Raw genomic sequence first — 19,902 nt, 5'->3', positions numbered from 1 at the left:
TGTCATTAAAACAAGTCAAACAATAACTTTTTTTACAGACACGGCATTCAGTTTTAACTTTCCTACATTTATTGGCAGCTTCAGCACTTGACAATGTATAACGAAGATTTTTATAACACCCTGCACATCGCCGCCACTTCGAACACTTTATCAGATGATGTCTTTTATAGATTTTAGGCTCTGAAATAACAAATTTAGTTGTTTATTTTAATCCAGCAATTCGAAACAAATAGCAAAAATAACAGTTGAAAATGATTGATATATTATGTATGCTTACAATAAGAGATTGATAATTGACCAGCACGGTGGATTATGACCTGATCACTTACGGGAGGTCCGTGTCCCAGCAGTGGGAACATATAAGCAATTTGACGTATGATGCTTTTTTTATATGAGATCCCAAAGCAGGAATAGTTTTTTTGCTAAAACCAAAATTTTATGTATATTTATAATTAGGAAATTATTTATCTACTGGGTTACCAGTCAAAATTTGGCCGCAAGCATCTATACATCTTTCTTCTTTCATATATAAAAATGAATCGCAAAATGTGTTGGCAAGCGCATAACTCGAGAACGGCTGAACCGATTTCGATAATTCCTTTTTTATTATATTCCTTGAAGTACGAGGATGGTTCTTATACGTAGAGAAAACGTAAACATGTACCACGGGCGAAGCCGGGGCGGAACGCTAGTATATAATAAATCTGTAGAAGGGTCAATTCTGTACATTGAAAATATTGAAAAAAAATAAATAGCAGGGGGTGTTACTGGATCGATACCAAACCCAAATATGTGATTAAACAAATTTTTGTCTGTCTGTCTGTCTGAGCTTCTTAAACACACACAACTACTGACAAAAATAATAATAAAACAAATATAAAAAAGACCTGCTTTTTTAATTAAAAAAGGTTATAATAGAGAATATTGTATTATTTATCTAAAAACCAACGTAAAAATTCAATGAATAAATGAAAGTTTTCCATTTTAATACCCCACTGAGAAAGAGTAATTTTCCACACAGTTTATAGTTGGCTAAAATCATCGAAAAAAAATCGAAATTTTTAATAATTGTTAAATAAGGTTTATTTGACTTCAAAAATTTAGTTTTTATGAATCGTAATAAAGAAAGTTAAGTACATAATTTGTCTCAAAAATAAATATGTAATAAGATTGAGAAATTAAGGCACCTGTTACGCGTAAAGTATGTAAATAAAGCACGTTAAATACGTCAATGTGTAATCAAGAAATCCTGAAATCCATTAATATATATAAGTAATTAAAAATGTTAACATCAATTAGTACGCCAGTTACACGTTCACGGTTCAACGAATACCACGGTACATAAGTATTTCTAGGCGGAATAAGGTATATATACTTTACGTGTAACACGGGACTAAACTTTCTTATCGAAGACTACTAACAGAGCATTTACATCAAAATCGAATCGAATACATACTGATTCTAACCCCACTATGTCAAAAAGAGTTCTTTTTGTGTAAAGAGGCGTAGAGCTTTCTTTCGTCGTTATTAGTGCGTTCGAAAAGATTCTATGCAATATGTTCTAATACTGAACAACACTGAATACGAGTTTTCGTTCACACTAAAAAGATCACGAAAGAATACTCTAGCTCTACGTTAGTTTGATGTAAATGCACCGTTAAGGCAATTCAACCCCTCAAAATATTTCATTGCAAAATTATGGGTGATTGTCATTAAAACAAGTCAAACAATAACTTTTTTTACAGACACGGCATTCAGTTTTAACTCTCCTACATTTATTGGCAGCTTCAGCAGTTGACAATGTATAACGAAGATTTTTATAACACCCTGCACATCGCCGCCACTTCGAACACTTTATCAGATGATGTCTTTTATAGATTTTAGGCTCTGAAATAACAAATTTAGGTGTTTATTTTAATCCAGCAATTCGAAACAAATAGCAAAAATAACAGTTGAAAATGATTGATCATTGAAAATATTGAAAAAAATAAATAGCAGGGGGTGTTACTGGATCGATACCAAATCCAAATATGTGATTAAACAAATTTTTGTCTGTCTGTCTGTCTGTCTGTCTGTCTAAGGTTCTTGAACACACACAACTACTGACAAAAATAATAATAAAACAAATATAAAAAAGACCTGCTTTTTTAATTAAAAAAGGTTATAATAGAGAATATTGTATTATTTATCTAAAAACCAACGTAAAAATTCAATGAATAAATGAAAGTTTTCCATTTTAATACCCCACTGAGAAAGAGTAATTTTCCACACAGTTTATAGTTGGCTAAAAATCATCGAAAAAAATAGAAATTTTTAATAATTGTTATAAGGTTTATTTGACTTCAAAAATTTACAAAAATTTAGTATTTATGAATCGTAATAAAGAAAGTTAAGTACATAATTTGTCTCGAAAATAAATAATAAGATAGAAAAATTAAGGCACCTGTTACGCGTAAAGTATGTAAATTAAGCACGTTAAATACGTCAATGTGTAATCAAGAAATCCTGAAATCCATTAATATATTATATACGTAATTAAAAATGTTAACATCAATTAGTACGCCAGTTACACGTTCACGGTTCAACGAATACCACGGTACATAAGTATTTCTAGGCGGAATAAGGTATATATGTACTTTACGTGTAACACGGGACTAAACTTTCTTATCGAAGACTAATAACAGAGCATTTACATCAAAATCGAATCGAATACATATACTGATTCTAACCCCACTATGTCAAAAAGAGTTCTTTTTGTGTAAAGAGAGCTTTCTTTCGTCGTTATTAGTGCGTTCGAAAAGATTCTATGCAATATGTTCTAATACTGAACAACACTGAATACGAGTTTTCGTTCACACTAAAAACATCACGAAAGAATGCTCAAGCTCTACGTTAGTTTGATGTAAATGCACCGTTAAGGCAATTCAACCCCTCAAAATATTAAAAGGCTTATTACACTACCCGATATGAAGGGTCCTGCATCCAGGGTGGGCGTGTACCCTAGTTAGTGTGGCGCTTATTACACTTCTCTGCGAATTGGGCCCTAACTCAGTTTATACGAGAATGTCTAGAAAGATAAACGTATTGTTGCATTTTACATTATGCCGTCTCATTATCGAAACTTCAAAAAGTTGCTGTAGCCGTTGTCGCAATAACAAATATTAAAAAAAGAAATAAGAGAAAGATCTGGGTGAAAGAGTATTTGCGATTACGTGAAAAGCTTTCAAATATGCAAATACTAAGCGTGCTTGAACCGGGAGTTATATTGAATTAATTAGAGTAGGTGCAGAACAATTTGAACAGTTGTTGAGTTTGGTGACACCTTACATACAAAAGCAGCCACTCCACGCACTAGTCGCGGGGCAACTGAGCTCCCTAACCGCCCTAAACGTTATTACATTACCCAATCTGCAGGGCGCTTAGGGAGCTAGGCAGATCGGGCAGACCCGATCGCCCTTAATCGGGACACTAACTCCCTAAGTCTTATTACACCACTCTTAGTTAGGGTTAGGGTCCCTAAAAATTGGGTGGTCTAATAAGCCTTTTAATTGCAAAATTATGGGTGATTGTCATTAAAACAAGTCAAACAATAACTTTTTTTACAGACACGGCATTCAGTTTTAACTTTCCTAGATTTTTTGGCAGCTTCATTACTTGACAATGTATAACGAAGTTTTTTATAACACCCTACACATCGTCGCTGCTTCGAACACTTTATCAGGTGATGTGTTTTATATATTTTGAGCTCTGAAATAACAAATTTAGGTGTTTATTTTAACAACTAGGATATAAAAAGCCAGCAATTCGAAACAAATAGCAAAAATAACAGTAGAAATTGATTCATATAGATATGCTTACAATAAGAGATTGATACTTGGCCAGCGTGGTGGAATACCAGGAGGTCCATGTCTCAGCAGTGGGAACATATATGGGCTGATGATGATAGTGATGAAGCAATTTGATTTTAGACATAATTACATGATAGAATGGCGAAATTGGAGAATAAACTAGGTATTTATTTTTGTCTATCCAAACATCAGAGAAATTTATTAAATTGCATAGAAACTGTAGAATCTTTTGAAATTTTGATTTTTATTGTAATTGAAGTTAACTAAGATTAAATAAAATTAAATAAAATTGCTAAGTTTTTCTCTGTAGAAATTGAACAGACAACATGCATCTACCAATTGCCTATTCCAGTTAATGATAGATAAACTTTATAAACAGTGATATTTTATTGAATTATCCATTAACGTCTATTAAAAAAAAATTAACTGATTAATTACGATAAAACTTTACCTGTAACAGGCGCCTTAGATATATTTTATCATGTGATTTATAATTATTAGGGTTCCGTAGTCCGACAAGGAACCCTTATAAGATCGTTCAGTCCGTCCGTCCTAGTCTGTCACAGCACAATATCTTCTACGTTTAGTTATGGATGGATTTGTATTAAATTAGGTTCAAGAATATTTTGGATATGGATCTCAATTTTAAAAATACAAAAAATGAAAATTCCCCTTTTTAAGGGTACCTCCCTATACATGTAAAGGGGGGCTGAATAATTTGTTTTGAGCGCACCCCCTTGTATGTTGTGTGTATTTATAGATCATTTGAAAGGTTCAAAAAAAAGTAGTAAGGCACTTCAATCACTTCCAAAATAGCTTCATACTTTGTGGCTCATGGATGTTTTTCGTTAAAACAAGTCAAACAATAATTTTTTATACAGATATTGCATTCTGTTTTAACTTGCTTAGCTTTAGCGGCAGCTTCTTGACTTGTCAAGGAATGACGAAGTTTTTCATAACATCCAAGGCATCGCCTTCTCTTTGAACCCATTTCCAGATGATGTGTTTTATTGATTTTGGGCTCTGAAATTATAAATTTATCACTCGTGGTTGGTTTATTATACTAAAAGCTTTGATTATAATCAGACAACAAAGCCCACATACAAAAACAAAAGCAGAATAGATGTGATATGTACTTACGGTGGCCAATTTATGTAACACTAGCTGTGCTCTGCGGTTTTACCCGCAGTGCTCCGGTTCTGCTGGGCTAAGCGAGATGATATACAGCCTATAGCCTTCCTCGATAAATGGGCTATCTAACACCAAAAGAATTTTTAAAATCGGATACTGGTCCGAGATTAGCATGTTCAAACAAACAAACTCTTCAGCTTTACAATATTAGTTTAGATATAGAATAAGGAGTTGTAGCCATGTGTCATTACATTGTCTAAATGTCAGACAAGTACATAAATTTGTGTCGAAACCACAGGCAGTTTTGACGAATTAATTTGATTGTATTTGTTGAAATTTAAAAGAAAGAATTAGAAACATCTGCCATTTGTCTAAGCCAAGTAATCAGCTGATCAGTGATCATACATACTCATAGTATAAATTTTAAAAACTTTACAACTGATAAGCTTTAAAAGTATAATAATATGATGTTTTTTTATCGAATAATACAGTATTTATTAAATATCTAATATTTCATTTCATTAAAAGTATGAAATTGTGACTTACCTTTTATTAATATCTAATTTGATTTTGACATACATTTAGACATCACATGTAAACCTCATTGACAATTATTATTACCTTATTGCTCAATATAATTAATTTGAACTTTTTTTTTTTAATCTTTTTTATTAAGGGATTTTTGTCTTATAGGACGATGACAATCCCATCGTACCTTGTATACAAATATTTAACACTTAATAAACTATATTTTAAATTTAAAGTTGAATAGCATTCTAGCTGCATCAGAGTGTGGTGCAGCTAGAATGCTAATTTGAACTTTTGGTACTGTATCTCTGCAGATGTAAACCAATGTTTTGTCTCAGTACCTACTACACAATGTTAGGAATCGAATACCTACTTAAGATATGTATAACATAGCACTCAGGATCATCACTTGTCAAATGTAATGTTTAAATCTGTCCCATAATAGAGAAATATTGAAATATGCTCTCCGCAGCTTACAGAGAGAAATTGAAAATTAAGGTATAACACATATAGTATTTCAGGCAATTTCACACTTATATTAATAACATTGTAACCCATGAATATAAAACAGACATATTATGTAGACAAGTGTTGTATAGAAATAACTTTTTTAAAACTCATTACCAATCATATTTGTATATGTTATGAAGTAGGTTATATACACAACTTAAAAGATACTCAAATAGAAACAACTAATAAAATATTAGAGAATTTTATTGAAATTACCAAAACAGTTGTTTACAAATGACATTCTTACAGTCTAACACTTACCCCATCATTTCTTATTATAGTATTTGCTGATGTATTTTATTATCACACACACTGCACTATAAAACTAACACTCACACACAATAGACACAATAATGTTTAATTGAATTCGTTTAAATTTTTCTACATGTCTGATAATAATATAGGTTATGTTGTCACAATATATTTATTATAAGTCATATCAGTTTGTACAATTGAACTGCACATTGCGAATATACTCAAAATTGATATTTTGTAAAATTATACGCGTTTTCCCATAAATACAATTAGAACATTTTTCTAAAGTTTGCAAACAATTATTTGACAACTTGCCATAACAACTAGTGTTGTACTAACTACTCTCCAGGCTCCACTGATGTCCGATTCTGTTAATAATTTATGAAGTATATTTAAAATTATCGGTTAGTAAACCGAATAATAATAATTACTATTATAGGAATTAGTTAATTACCATTTCTCATTTCCATAATACTCGGGTACCACCAGAAGGACAGTACCCGGATCTTTGGAAGGCTTACGTGGGGACACGGATCCAACACGCAGAGGCCCTTTCGAGAATTTTAATGTGTTGTGTATTATTACTCTTCCAAAAAATATTTATTAACTGTGCCAAAACAGCTCGCAGGTGTCATGGCGTAGGCGTGACGTCACACTTTGGTAAATACGTAATTATTTTTACGCATTGCGAAGAAATTTAAAAAAATATCTATTTAATATGTGTTTAAGAAACGAATTTCAAAGTTTATAAGTGGTGTGCAGTATTGCAGTGTGAATCCACATAAAAATAATGGTCAAAAATGTGTTAGTAATTATTTTAAGCGAGAAAATAATAAGAAATGATTGTATAAAGTTGTACGAACCATGTATTCGTGAATTCGCAATTATATTTCTGTTCTGAGTCGATAAAGCATACGTGAAAGTTGAAACAATAGAAAATAAATAAAAATGCGTATTCTCAACATATTCATAACAACAAAAAACATCTGACGTGAGTTGTTTACTTAAGCGTGAGGTCACGCGTGTTTTAGTCAAAATGGCCAACTGCAGTATTTCAATGTTTTATTTTATTGATAATCTCATTAATCTTAATGTTTTTAAGATTTCTAAGTCACTATATTATGTAATTTATCTATCATACATTTTCCCTTAAAAACATGTCGTCATGCCTATTGTAATAATTTATTTGCATTTTGAATAAAATAAATTCAAACAAGAGTTTAATAAAAAAAATGTTGTGTGGTTTTATGAAACCACGGTAAAAGTGAAACTGTTCGAACGGTTCCGAACACTGCTTTATACCTACTCGGCAGCCGTCAGCCGACCGTCACGCGACATGCGCTACACAGACCAAAAAGTTTGAGACGATGTAATAAAAGTTTCACTTTAATAATTTAATTTTCACGTTATTATTTACGTATGAAAAGGAGCAGGTGATCCTCTAATGCATTTCTCAGATATAATTTTTGTAAGGTTTAGTAAAAACCGATACTTGAACTTGATAATTTTATGAGGCTACAACACTAAGTCATTGACGTTTCTCGACGCTAGAAATAACCTCAAAATTTTTATTGTTTATTTTGCGTGTTTATATTAAAAATAATTATAATTATGTACTCTAGTTTCAAAAAAAAACATACAATGTAAAAATAAATTTAATATAAAGGTGGTGCTATACACTTGTAGTGTTTAGGTACAGACATAAAATTGATATCTTACTAGATTTCCATCCAAATATTTTCCAAACATATTTAGAAAAAATTTAAAAGAACTGTGATGATGTGTTTTAATTTGTGTTTCTTATCTTAAAATTAAATCAATGTGAATCAGTATGTGAAGCAAAATGGTGTTATTTGTGATGAGTGGTAAATTACGGCATTCTAAATTTACACACGAAATGGCGGGAATTGCAAATGAACAAATATAGGTTAGTATTTTGGCTTAAAAATTTGTCGATATGAACTGTAACTCTTTATTAATCATGGTCTATAGTTCTATACACAAACCATTAATAATCTAGAAATAGATTTCGAATAATTTGTTCAAAGTTGAATAAGCTGTCATTATAAACTGAAATTGAAATATTCTTCAATTTATTTATCATTGTTACTAGATAAAATTTAAGCCAGTCACTGTTTTTGTCTTTTTCAATTCACTGAATAATAGTTGGAACAATTTTCATGTCCATGTTAAAATTTCTAAAAAAAGTCAGGGTTTTTGCAGATTTCTTTCATTCTTCAACCGCCACTAGAACAGTTTCCATGGAAAATAAGAATAAATGCTATTCCGTCCTTTTTTGTTATACACTTTAAACTCATTATGATGTTGTTTTTTAAATGTTTAGTCAACTTGATTTTTTTTTAAATTAAATACATTTTGGTTTTGGTTTACTCTTTATAACGCACCATTTACGAGGCGGGTACATACAGACCAAGCTGCCTCAATTACTTTACGAGATTACTGACTCTGACTGTTACAAATAAACATGTAAATGCCTATCAAGACAACAACATAGTCAACAACAATAACATTATTGTTTTTATAATCAGCTTACAAAACTAACTTTTGAGGTGTCGAATTTCTAAGAAATATCTGAGGTATAAACAACTGTTAAGCTTTTGCTATTGTTACATGCGTAAATATGCATGCCAGTTTTCTTACATTACATTGTCTCTAGGATATTGTCGATATCAGTTATTAAATGCCCTATCATCATCTATTGTGTTCTATCAGTCGTAATCCTTTAAAACTTAAATAGTTATTAAATTTATTTTATTTCTCATCACAAATGCACAGTATATATATAGTTATTATAATTATTGTTATACATAGATAAGGTATCCAATTGAAATTTGTAAATTTGCATGCTGTGTCTACATCCAGAAGGTTATAAATCAACTGCATGATAGTACATAATTAATAGAATAAATCACAAACATTTGTAACCAGTTTTGTAGACCAATAAATAAAAAAATAAAAAATAAAACTGATTCTTAAGCATAAGCAACTTCTCTTTTAATCCTACCAAAGTTGTATAGTTACGTTTACGTGTACTCCTGAAAGTATGTTAGTAGTAGTTTTGTCAATTAGGGTGCATTTTCACCAACAATGTGCATGGAATGTCTTTTTAAAATACCAATAGTTAGTAAAGCTTCATTTACGTCACCTTGTTCAGCACAGCTTAAGTGCTAGGTTTTTGCGCATACAATACAGTATGTTTATAAGTTCTATAATTTTGAGCAATGCATCCTCGCACGACACATTTTCACAGCACATGTAGCCATTTCACATTATTGGTGGAAATGCACTTTTATATGCAATCTTGTGTGAACTTTTCATAGCATGTAAATATTTGACATGTAATTTTAGTTTATAAAAGAGTACTACACTTTTAATCCATGTAAGATTTTCTTTTTTTACAGGTGAGTTGCACCTGCTGTTTTTCACAAATTATATTAGGTAAGCTTTCTTAGATTGTATATTGCATTTGCCTGTATTGCGAAGAAATATGGTATTTAATAATTATTGTTGTCTATGTCTAAGTGCTTATGCTCAAACATGCCTTATCGAGCCTAAGCAAAAAGTCATATTTTGAGGTTTATCCTTCGTTTATTTTCTCTTATATTTTTTGACAAATTCAAAATATATTTGATGAACTCAATAAGAAGGACTCCTGTTCCCCTATGTGTCCATTTTTCATTAATAGTTGTGAAATTTGCACACAAAGCCTACAAACTAAAAAAATGTCTCATAATAAAGAAAAACATAGCGGCACAGAAGTGTATTTATTACTTTTAAAACATGTTTCATTAAAAAAAGTATTAATAAATGTACAATCATAAATTAAACATTAAATTGAATGCATGCTCAGTGTGTAAGTAGCTATATGTTTTTAATTTTATTGAAGCTGTAAAAAAACATTTTCTATTTAAAGGTCTTGCACTCAAACCTTACTTATGGATTAGTAAGCTTAGTTTTTAAGGACTAGTAAGTTTTTTTATTTTATTAAATATTAAATGTATTAAAAAAATATATCCACATTATACATGACTGCTGCAACTATTAGAAAGATGTGTTATTTTGAATAATAAATAATGAGATTATCCAACAAAGAGATGGAAAGATAATGGACAAAACACTAATATAATATAATCTACTGTGAATATGTCTTGAAGTAAATAAGGCATTCATATATTTGACATCAAATTTTGCGAGGAATACACCCTGTATATTTCTCGCTATTGGAAATTATGTGAGGTTGTACAAAGTATAATTTCATATTATTTTTTTAAAAGAAATAAGACATTAAAAATAACTCATTGTGCATAGATACTCTTTCTTAACAAAACAAAAACCTTACTAACGAATAATGATTAAACACTAGCTAGTATGGAGCATTCTTACCGTAAAGACAGTTTATTTATTTATTTATTTATTGACATAGTGTCTTCAAGATATTTATGTTTATTCGTAACGAAGCTCTATCTTCAGGTGTTCAAATAATACCATCAAGAAAGCGGTCTAAAAATTCATATGGATTACTATTTTATAAAAAATATATGTACTCAGTGCGTTATAAAAGGGGAGAGAAAACGTATTGGACGTGCTCTAGGCATCAGAAGAAAGGGTGTAAAGGGTCCATAAGGGAAAATTTCGAATGGTTAATTCATTTACGCTTCATAATCATCCTAATCTAGATCTACCTATCGATTTACGTAATGTACAGTATTTGTTATGAATACATTTTTACGAATTTACTAAATGCTAAATCTATATATATATATAATGCGGATTCCTATAAGATAGTAATAAAGGTTTGGTTGAGTTTTATTCATGTTTTTTCATACGTATCCTGCGAAAGGTACCCAATGAAATCCTAAGGTATTACTTTTATTACCAGATAAGTTTAAAAATTATGATAAACATGCTTCGTGGTGTGAACGAATGATACAAAATTGTGCTAAGAAAAATTAAAGAACTGAATTTATCTATAAGTAATTCCAACTTCGATTAGGTTGTTGATTTGCTCCATTGACTGACATTGCAGAAAATATACATTTCATAAAGTCAAGGCGGGGCAACACGCTTCTCATATACCAACAATACTCGTTTGCGAAGAACAGCGTCAGCCAACGCGCTGTATCTTGGTGCTGTTCATCCCGATGCTCTAGAAGGTGTCCAGCTCAACTATCCTTGAGCAAAAGTGGTGTACTGACCGTAACAAGTGAGCATCATACACATCCACCACCCTTGTTCTACTTGAATAGTAAAGGAGAATACGTAAGAACCAAACAAGATGAAAATGAACAGACTTTTACTCAATGATAGAGCACGAATAAGAATTAGACAAAGCTGGGTTAAGACCCAATTTTAATGGCAGATTACATTTTACAACAGTGAAGCAGTCCACGCTTAATTTTTAAGTAATAATGTGAACTGTTCTAATACAAATGATACCATGTTACCCGGTTACTGCAGTTTTTATTATGTACTATAACGACGATCTTTACAACAATACAAACAATACGTGTAAAAATATATATCTACTATACATATAATATATTTTTCGTTCGCCGGGTTTGCTAGTTTTTTATAAATGTCTATTTATAAAATTTATATCCAAATTATTTATCATTGTTCACGATATGTTTGTCTTCTCTAATTATTCTTCATCAAATTATTTCGCAATATGTACTAGTACTGACTTAAAAGTGACTGGATCTGCGTAAATGTTAATGTACCTATAAGTTTTAAGAATTGTGATATGAAAATAAACAACGGACTTCCAAGATTGGAATCGATCTCCAATCATGAAGAATATGAAAATATGTTAGAGAATCTTTTTTTTATTTATAATTTAGATACAGAGATGTTTGGTTTTTCAGAAATACATTACGTTGAATCAAAACGGGGAGGAAAATTATTGTATCATAATAAATATACGTACTCAAGAAAACATGATACCAAAACTGCTACATCGTGGGTGTGTACATCTAGGAATTCTAAGAAATGTCCTGCTCAGTTGTCTTTGAAAATTGATGGGACAATGGTTTTTATTAACACATTACACACGCATAAACCACCAACAGTGTTTAAGCGTCTGAATGGGCTCTATGTCAAGTAAAATTTTAAAATTTAAAACGGCTCTTTGCAAGATTTTGTAATTATTTTTAAATTTTGGGATACCTACTCTATAATATCAGACTAGCTTCCCGCCATAGGATATATAATATACAAAGTTCTCAGTTGGATCCTATTTGAATCTTAATTTATTTGATAGATATTTTTAAAGCTCTGCATAATGTGATTATGACAATATTTGTAATTTATTAATAAGAGTGTTTTTGTTATCATGCTATGAAGGACGAGTTACTGTTTTACGTTACTTGTCAATATTATAAATTAACAACATGACTAATATTGTATAACAATTAACAACATATAAGCATTTCTTTATTATGTAAAACCGTTGTAATCTAAGGAAATAAATTTTATTATATACCGTCACAATATCGACCACATTTTGATTCATCTGGTGTTAAAAAGAGCTCCTTGGAAATTAAAAATGCCCAAGAAAAGTAAAATACAATTTCAGGTACAGCACGTACCATTTGATGATGAAAGGCCATTTTAGGACATAAAAAACATCTTTAAAATGCATATTTTCTTCGAAATGCTATCAGGAAACTTTAGGAACACGTACTGTTTTTTGTGCGAACCATTTTTCATACTCGGCACTAAACCTTAGCTTTTTAAACAGCTTTTCGAAGTTTTCGAATTCGCCAAGAGAGAGTCAAACAATAGAGGTTATTGATAATTTTTACCAGGACTAGTTAATGCAGTCTAATTATTCCGCCTATAAATCTTATGGTATTTACCCCTTTTTTAGATATGTATGATTAGAATATCTCCATATTTTCTAAATCATTTTCAACATTTAACGCATTAACAGGTTTTATAACAACATCAAACCGTGGTAAAGCGAAACTGATTTACTACGATTACGCCTACAACGTGAGTTACGCTTCGAAAAGGGAGAATTTAATCAAATGGTACTGCTCGTCAAGGATATCCCAAGTGTGCAAGGCCAGTGTTACCACAGACTTTAATAACAGGATCATTGCAGCTGTGGGAACACACACACATGCAAGCAATTCTGGTGATACCAGGCTGATAAACAAATGCAACGTTATATTACCTTGAGATACTTCGTGTAGAATGTCACAATCAGAGGGTTTTATAAGTGACCCTTTTCGGCATACTTCAATATAGATGGTATCTCTCTAATGCTTGATGTGGTATGGAGACTTGTTAAACTTCTTTTTAGAAGGATTTTAAATCATTGTAGATATATTTATTGTTTTTATGTTATTAATTTATTATCATCTATCTAACAAGCGTCATATTTCAGTTGCGGTATATTGGAAACTGTAAACAGTCAAATTCTTACAATATAATTATATTGTCTGCTTTATTTATATACCTATTGTATAAGAACTGTTAATCATATTGCGGTAGATTTTTGTAAATAATAGTCTAGGATTATACCGAAAATGCTTAATATAGTAATAGAAACTGAATGTGTGTTGTACAGTGTACTCTACAAATTACTTTCAATATATTCAATGGGAATATCGTATGGTTTTTTATTGTAAAAAATAGTTAATAAATACGTGAACGTGATCAAGAAGCCTTTCGGCCTGGAATATCCGAAAATAATTCTAAATCGAAATAAAGAAAATATTGATTATGGAGAGCTAACACCTAACATTTGATCATATTTCAGGGCCAGTTCTTATCAAAGGATCCAAGAAAAAGTATATGTTGCTTTATAGATCTCATACATACAGCAGATGCACGATTTCCAAAAAGGGTGTGGTTTGGAAGTGTACAGCTAGCAAGTCGGAGGGGTGCAAGTCAGTTCTAACCACCGATCCTAACCTGAACGTTGTCCAGGCGAAAGAAAAACATAATCACGCGAAGCCTGATATCGATGCTAAACCTAAACACGTTTATTTTTCAATATAGAAGTAGAATTAAGTAGATCTAGTATGAATCGTGGCGTAATTTACTTAAATGTATGTGTGGTCTGTACTGATTTTAGTGGAGCGCTTTTTTTAATACTTTTTAAGAAATTGAAACTACTACAATTTCACAAGGAAACAATTGTCTAGACTAGGTGTATCATAAATGCTCTGAAATATAGGCCTTAAGTGTAATTGAAATAATAAATCTAAAATCACACTTCACAGTGACATTTTAATGACAATGTCATCGCGTCTGTTTTCATTTTGTTGCCGGCTGCATTCGTTGTTTGATTCGTGTTAATTTTTTGGTGTTTGTAATTATATTATGTATAAAGAATAATGGCAGAAAAGAGAAAACGTGTGCAAAATTTATCTGTCAACATTTTTTTTAATCCTTTGATCTTTCATGGTAAATTCACGTTCGCCTTAACAAACTTCGGTTATTTTATAATTCTATAATATCTTCAATTGCTTCTTAATATTTGTATCGTCGTCGCTATCCATTTTTAATACGTTAAATAGGATAATTAACTGTCACTTAAACGTTAGGGGGTCGAATATTCACCCCCTAAATTTAAAGGGCTACCTAACGATTTAGGTGACACTTATCTGTCGGTGAAAGCAAATTTTACGTTAGGTATCTCTTAAATTGACTTAGGTGACACTTAAATTTTACGGGTCGTTGGTGAAAACGGGAATTAGTCTAAGGTATCATAATCTATGTTTTATTAAATAGAAGGCATTTAATTTTTTAGTTTTGTAGAAAAAGTCCAGTACACCTACGTACGGTATATTGTTTACTAGCTTCCGCCCACGACTTTGTACGTGCATCCCCGTTTTTCCCCGTTCCCGCAAGAATTTCGGGAAATCCTTTCTTAGCGGATGCCTACGTCCTAGCATCTACCTGCATGCCAAATTTCAGCCCGATACGTCCAGTTGTTTGGGCTGTGCGTTGATAGATCACTATATCAGTCACCTTTGAGTTTTATATATATAGATTATGGTTTGGTTATATTTTATAATTTAAGTCGATTTAAAACTTTAAAGTTTTCAAATATTATATAACTTAGTATGATATCAATTAATAAATTACTTGAATGATATAGGAATATTAGCTTAATTAAAAATATTTTTTTTATACTTAAATATAACTATCTGCTTATTTTTAAAAGAAAGACATTGATATAGGTACCTGCTTATTCTACCTCCATTTATTTTGATATAATTTAATTATATAGTGTTTAAGATTAATACTTTAATATGCTTTTTATTTTCATTCACACCAAATAATTAACCAGCATCCATTCAAAGAACTCAATATTTTTCCACGTAAAGAAAAATGGAAAAAGTGGGTATATTTAAAAGTACCAAGAAACAAACAAGCACGTAAGTATGTCCGCGGAAATCGAAAAAAGTACAAATAGGTACATAGGTAACATAAAACTACAAATCACATAGAGAACAATGACTTCAACTCCAGGTTTATTTTTAAATCTCCGAGATTAGAGAAGATACAGTCTAATACTAGATACCTATATGTATATCATATTTTAAATGTATTTTTATACCTATATTTAATATAATTTATTACGTAATCATAAAAAAGTATTGACAATATTTCCATATTCATCGCTTTGTTATTGGAATCTGCATCTCTTGGAAACCATTAATGAAGGTAAGAACGTACTTATTGGATAATTTCGTGGTAAGTGTGTACTATAATTTTTATGAGATTTCAAATGAAATAGTCTAGCTAGCGTATTATCAAAACTTAGTTGCAAGTGTAATTTTCCAGTAAAAGTGGTGACAGCAACCGACGGCGCCAGTATCTTGATGTTAAATGGGTATTCCTTTACAAATCCCTCGCCAATATCTGGTGGGGAGCGCTGGTACTGCTCAGGCAGGATACCTTGGAAATGTACAGTGTGTTTACATGTAAATGACGACTACGAGTTCGTATGTATATCCCATGAGCATTGTCATGATCGACCGGTCTATGAGATCACTCCGGATGGACTGTACTCTATGACGGCACCGTGAAAATCTCATAACCTATATAAGTCATTGCCTTTACTTTACCTGAATTCTCTTGATCGTGATCAAGAATTGTTTTTAATGTATGATTATTGTACATTTTGTATACGAATGTTATTAAAATGTAACTACAAATTATTATTATAGATTATAATGAAATTTACAATTGTATAAATTACTGTGTGTTGTGAAAAGATTATATCATATTACATATTCGCGTTTTTAGAATATTATGCTTATATTTTTGCAGCTACATTGTTGTAAATATTTTGTCTGGTCGTATCTCAATAAATATTTTAATTGGACAATTTGTGTCTTTAGCAGTCATCAATGTTGTTTTCCTAATTTGTATTAAATTTTTAGAATGAATGATGGGGTGTTTTTTCCAGGTTTTAAATATGAGTTCGTTCAGTCGTATCATCGTGTACACCCAGTTCTAATGATTGACGGGTTTACTTTTAACCAAGTGTCAAAAGATGGTCGTTATTGGACCTGTTCCAAGCGGAGTTCGGTTAAATGCAAAGCTAAAGTGCGCTTTGACAAAAATAAACAACTAATATTATATGTTAGAGACCATAATCATCTTGCTGGACCCAACAGATATTTGAAGAATAGTTCAGCTTCTTTGGAAGGGCATTGGCTTGCCTAAATTCATGAATTTTGGTTATATTGAATGTCAGAGATTACAATTATTGTTCAAAGAAGATCTACATCATTATTTAATCCATGTTTATGCAGTACGTAGGTAAAATAATGAATTGGTTTACCATGAAAAATGTTTATATACTTACTATGAATGTGTATTAAATTAAATAATTATTATACGATTGTATTTATTTTCCTTTGTCAAACAAGTATTAAACAGTTTAAACTGTAAATACCTGTGTATCTCATTGCTAAGACTGGAAAACTAGTAATTTTACGATCAAATTAAATTATTGCTGTAACAAATTTAAAAATAAACTTTCCTCTTTCAGTTATCGTAGTCACGATGTCGACTGGCAGCAAGTTTCTCATTATCAACGGGCATACATTCAGAAAGGAGATAAGCGTCAACGGAGCTACGACTAGATGGTGCTGCATCGAGCCTTGTCCGAACAACTGTGACGTCTACGCACACGTCAACGACAAATTTGAACTTGTGTGTATAATGAATACACACAACCATGAACCCACGCTGTGTCGCATGTTTCATGATAGGATAATGTAAATAAATTTTACCATCGCCCAGCGCGATATATTTTGCGGTCCTTTTAACACAATTTTTTTTACAATATTGTAATTTTTTTTACTCTAGTACGTAAGTTTTTAGGAAGGATAGTTTAGTTGATTAGTGACATAATAATATGTTAAGAGTCGAAATGCAAGTCGTGTGTTGCATATCACGTACAATTTTTAATAAATTTTATTTTTACATTTATGTTTTATTTTTCCGTATGTAAGGTAGTTTTAGATAAATTCTATATTAGCTTTTATCTGACCCTAATATTTTTCTGCAGAGGTGGTGTATGAAACTACTGAAGAAATGACAGTGGAAGATGATGTCATACTATTCCTGGAGTCATATAATCGAAGGACAATAATGCAATATGGAGGTTATCAATATCACAAAGGTCATAAAACGAAGCTAGGCGTTCGCTGGAAATGTGTTACGAAAAACTGCTTGGGATTCATTTTTCTGAACGATAACAATGAGATCATTGCGACGTCTGTCTCTCATAACCATGACCCGCCGTCTTCCTTGGAACCACAAGTAGACTCTGATGATAATGGTAAGATTCAATTATTTATCAAAGTATTTATTTACCTACTAAATATTTTTTTTATTCAGTAATGGCCCTAAAGTCAAATCAAGTATGTTTTTATGTGAGGATCTTTGCACACACGTACAACTATGTTTTTATCATCACCTAAATCCAATTTATACATTTTTTGTTTTGAGTTTTTCTGCCTATACAATCTAAAATGAAATTTTACAATTTGAGATTCTATTATATATTCTGAAATTGGTTAAAATATTATTTTCTTGTTCCAGACACCGCTATAGTAATAACATCACGCAAAGGCAAGGAAATGTTATTATTCCGCAACTACACGTACCGAAGGCAGTACGACAAAGGTAACAAGACACGCTGGGTCTGCTCCACCCAGAAGAACTGCCGAGCGGTGGTGTTCACGGACACTTCTAACGTAATAAACTCCGTGTTTGAGGAACATGACCATGATCCTCCGAAGTATTACTTGAATCACAATCACGTTATGGATGCGTTGAGGGACCCGATCTTATTTGAGTCTTTAAAAGATTAAGATAAAATTGTAGAAATGGGGGGTTAACTAGGCAAGTTTTAGATAATTTATCGCAGTATCTTATACAGAGTTCGAATGCTTTTTGTGTAACTAAAGAGAGGTACAGAAAAAAAGATGTACCTGTGCATTATGTGCGTTTAAAGACCTATTTTGATGTATGTTGAAAAGTAATTTTCATTATCCGACTGCGCTGTCCTAGAAGTGACTAAATAAAAATGATTCTATCCTCTATCGAAACTTTTATGTAGTAGGACCCAGTGCATCAAATTGTTTTTTTTTTTGTAATTTTCACGCAGTCTAGTAGTCTTATTCGTATAAGATGAAATGTATAGGTGATAATAATATACAAAATGTATGATGTAAATGTTAATTACGTGTGCAAAAAATACGTAAGTTACACAGTTACAGTTAACAATAGGTAACAATTGTCTATATTTTAAGCTTGATCACTTCTCAAAGCCAAAAGCTTTGTAGTTTAATTACCCTTAGTAATTGAATTTCAAATTTAAATCTATTGTAAGGAGTTGATGTAATAAATTATTTTTATTATAATACAATAAATGATTAAAAAGTACACATTGTTATGATTTTTCCAGAAATATACAGTAATTTTATTCCCTTATTTAGTTGTTTCAACAGACCTAATTGAATATCTTCTTGGAAATGTTTTTTACAGCGGTTGTTCAGACGATGTCCAGGCGTGGTCGACCGTTGTTGTTACATAAAAATTATACATATTCGAAATACCCTTATCGCTTGAAAAGAGGTTGGCGTTGGTACTGCTCCCGTGTTAAGAATTGCAAAGCGCATTTATTCACGACAGATGATGGTAAAATGGTCGCCCTAGTAGGCCATCATGATCACATGTAGAAAGATTTTAAGAAACACTTTGATTGTGCATTTTCATATCGTGATCGCCATTCGCTTTGTCACTAGGCGTAACATTCGTATACGAATATCGTCGCCAACGACTGTTCACCCTTTGGTAAGTAGTAGACAACAGGTACAAGTTCCTGTTCAGTGTTCGTCTTTAGTGCAATTTGATTCGTGCCAGAAATACGCTCTTATTTGCGAATACACGAATCACAAGGCGAATAGCGAATGAATTGTTTACATATGCGGGTTCGTTATTCGCACGAATGTCTATGCGCCATCAAATGTTAAATTGTTTTCAGTTGATACTCGCTTTTGTTCAAAAAACAACTACCTACTGTTGTAAATCCTGTTCTGTAATTTTGTATTTGAGTGCAATATTTGTAAAA

General features: G+C 31.5%; 2 protein-coding genes and 1 long non-coding RNA gene across 8 annotated transcripts in view; 2 read left to right on the top strand and 1 right to left on the bottom strand.

The window, feature by feature from the left end:
- LOC149908340 (uncharacterized) overlaps positions 1–6,582 on the bottom strand; it is an 80,110-nt gene extending 73,528 nt beyond the window's left edge. The window contains exon 1 of the long non-coding RNA XR_016456722.1: positions 6,279–6,582. This is a non-coding gene — a long non-coding RNA (uncharacterized LOC149908340). The remainder of the gene's footprint in view (positions 1–6,278) is intronic.
- The window catches only part of LOC149908338 (uncharacterized), a 465,602-nt gene that overhangs the window by 442,316 nt on the left and 3,384 nt on the right, over positions 1–19,902 (top strand). The window contains exon 5 of one of the 6 annotated variants that reach the window (XM_090101784.1): positions 17,311–17,558. The exons of 1 other annotated variant lie outside the window; for it this stretch is intronic. In XM_090101784.1, the coding sequence (XP_089957910.1) occupies positions 17,311–17,543 (233 nt within the window). In that variant the 3' untranslated portion in view covers positions 17,544–17,558. Of the gene's footprint in view, positions 1–13,224; positions 13,491–14,058; positions 14,316–16,094; positions 16,355–16,722; positions 16,998–17,310; positions 17,559–19,902 lie in introns of those variants that run through there. 4 more of the 6 variants (XM_090101762.1, XM_090101773.1, XM_090101774.1 and 1 more) reach the window with 4 other exon arrangements.
- On the top strand, positions 7,860–19,208 carry LOC149908339 (uncharacterized). Its single transcript, XM_090101798.1, has 3 exons — positions 7,860–8,199; positions 17,833–18,105; positions 18,369–19,208. Exons 2-3 carry the CDS (start codon positions 17,859–17,861, stop codon positions 18,638–18,640), a joined length of 519 nt encoding a protein of 172 aa, XP_089957924.1. The 5' UTR covers positions 7,860–8,199; positions 17,833–17,858; the 3' UTR covers positions 18,641–19,208.

The sequence above is a fragment of the Colias eurytheme genome, chromosome 5 (genome assembly GCF_061535395.1).
Source record: "Colias eurytheme isolate Ceu_HAF_F1 chromosome 5, ilColEury1 Martin Lab GWU primary, whole genome shotgun sequence".
Lineage (NCBI taxonomy): Eukaryota > Metazoa > Arthropoda > Insecta > Lepidoptera > Pieridae > Colias > Colias eurytheme.
Note: the sequence above shows the minus strand (reverse complement) of the source record. Positions and strands in the feature narration are given on the sequence as shown.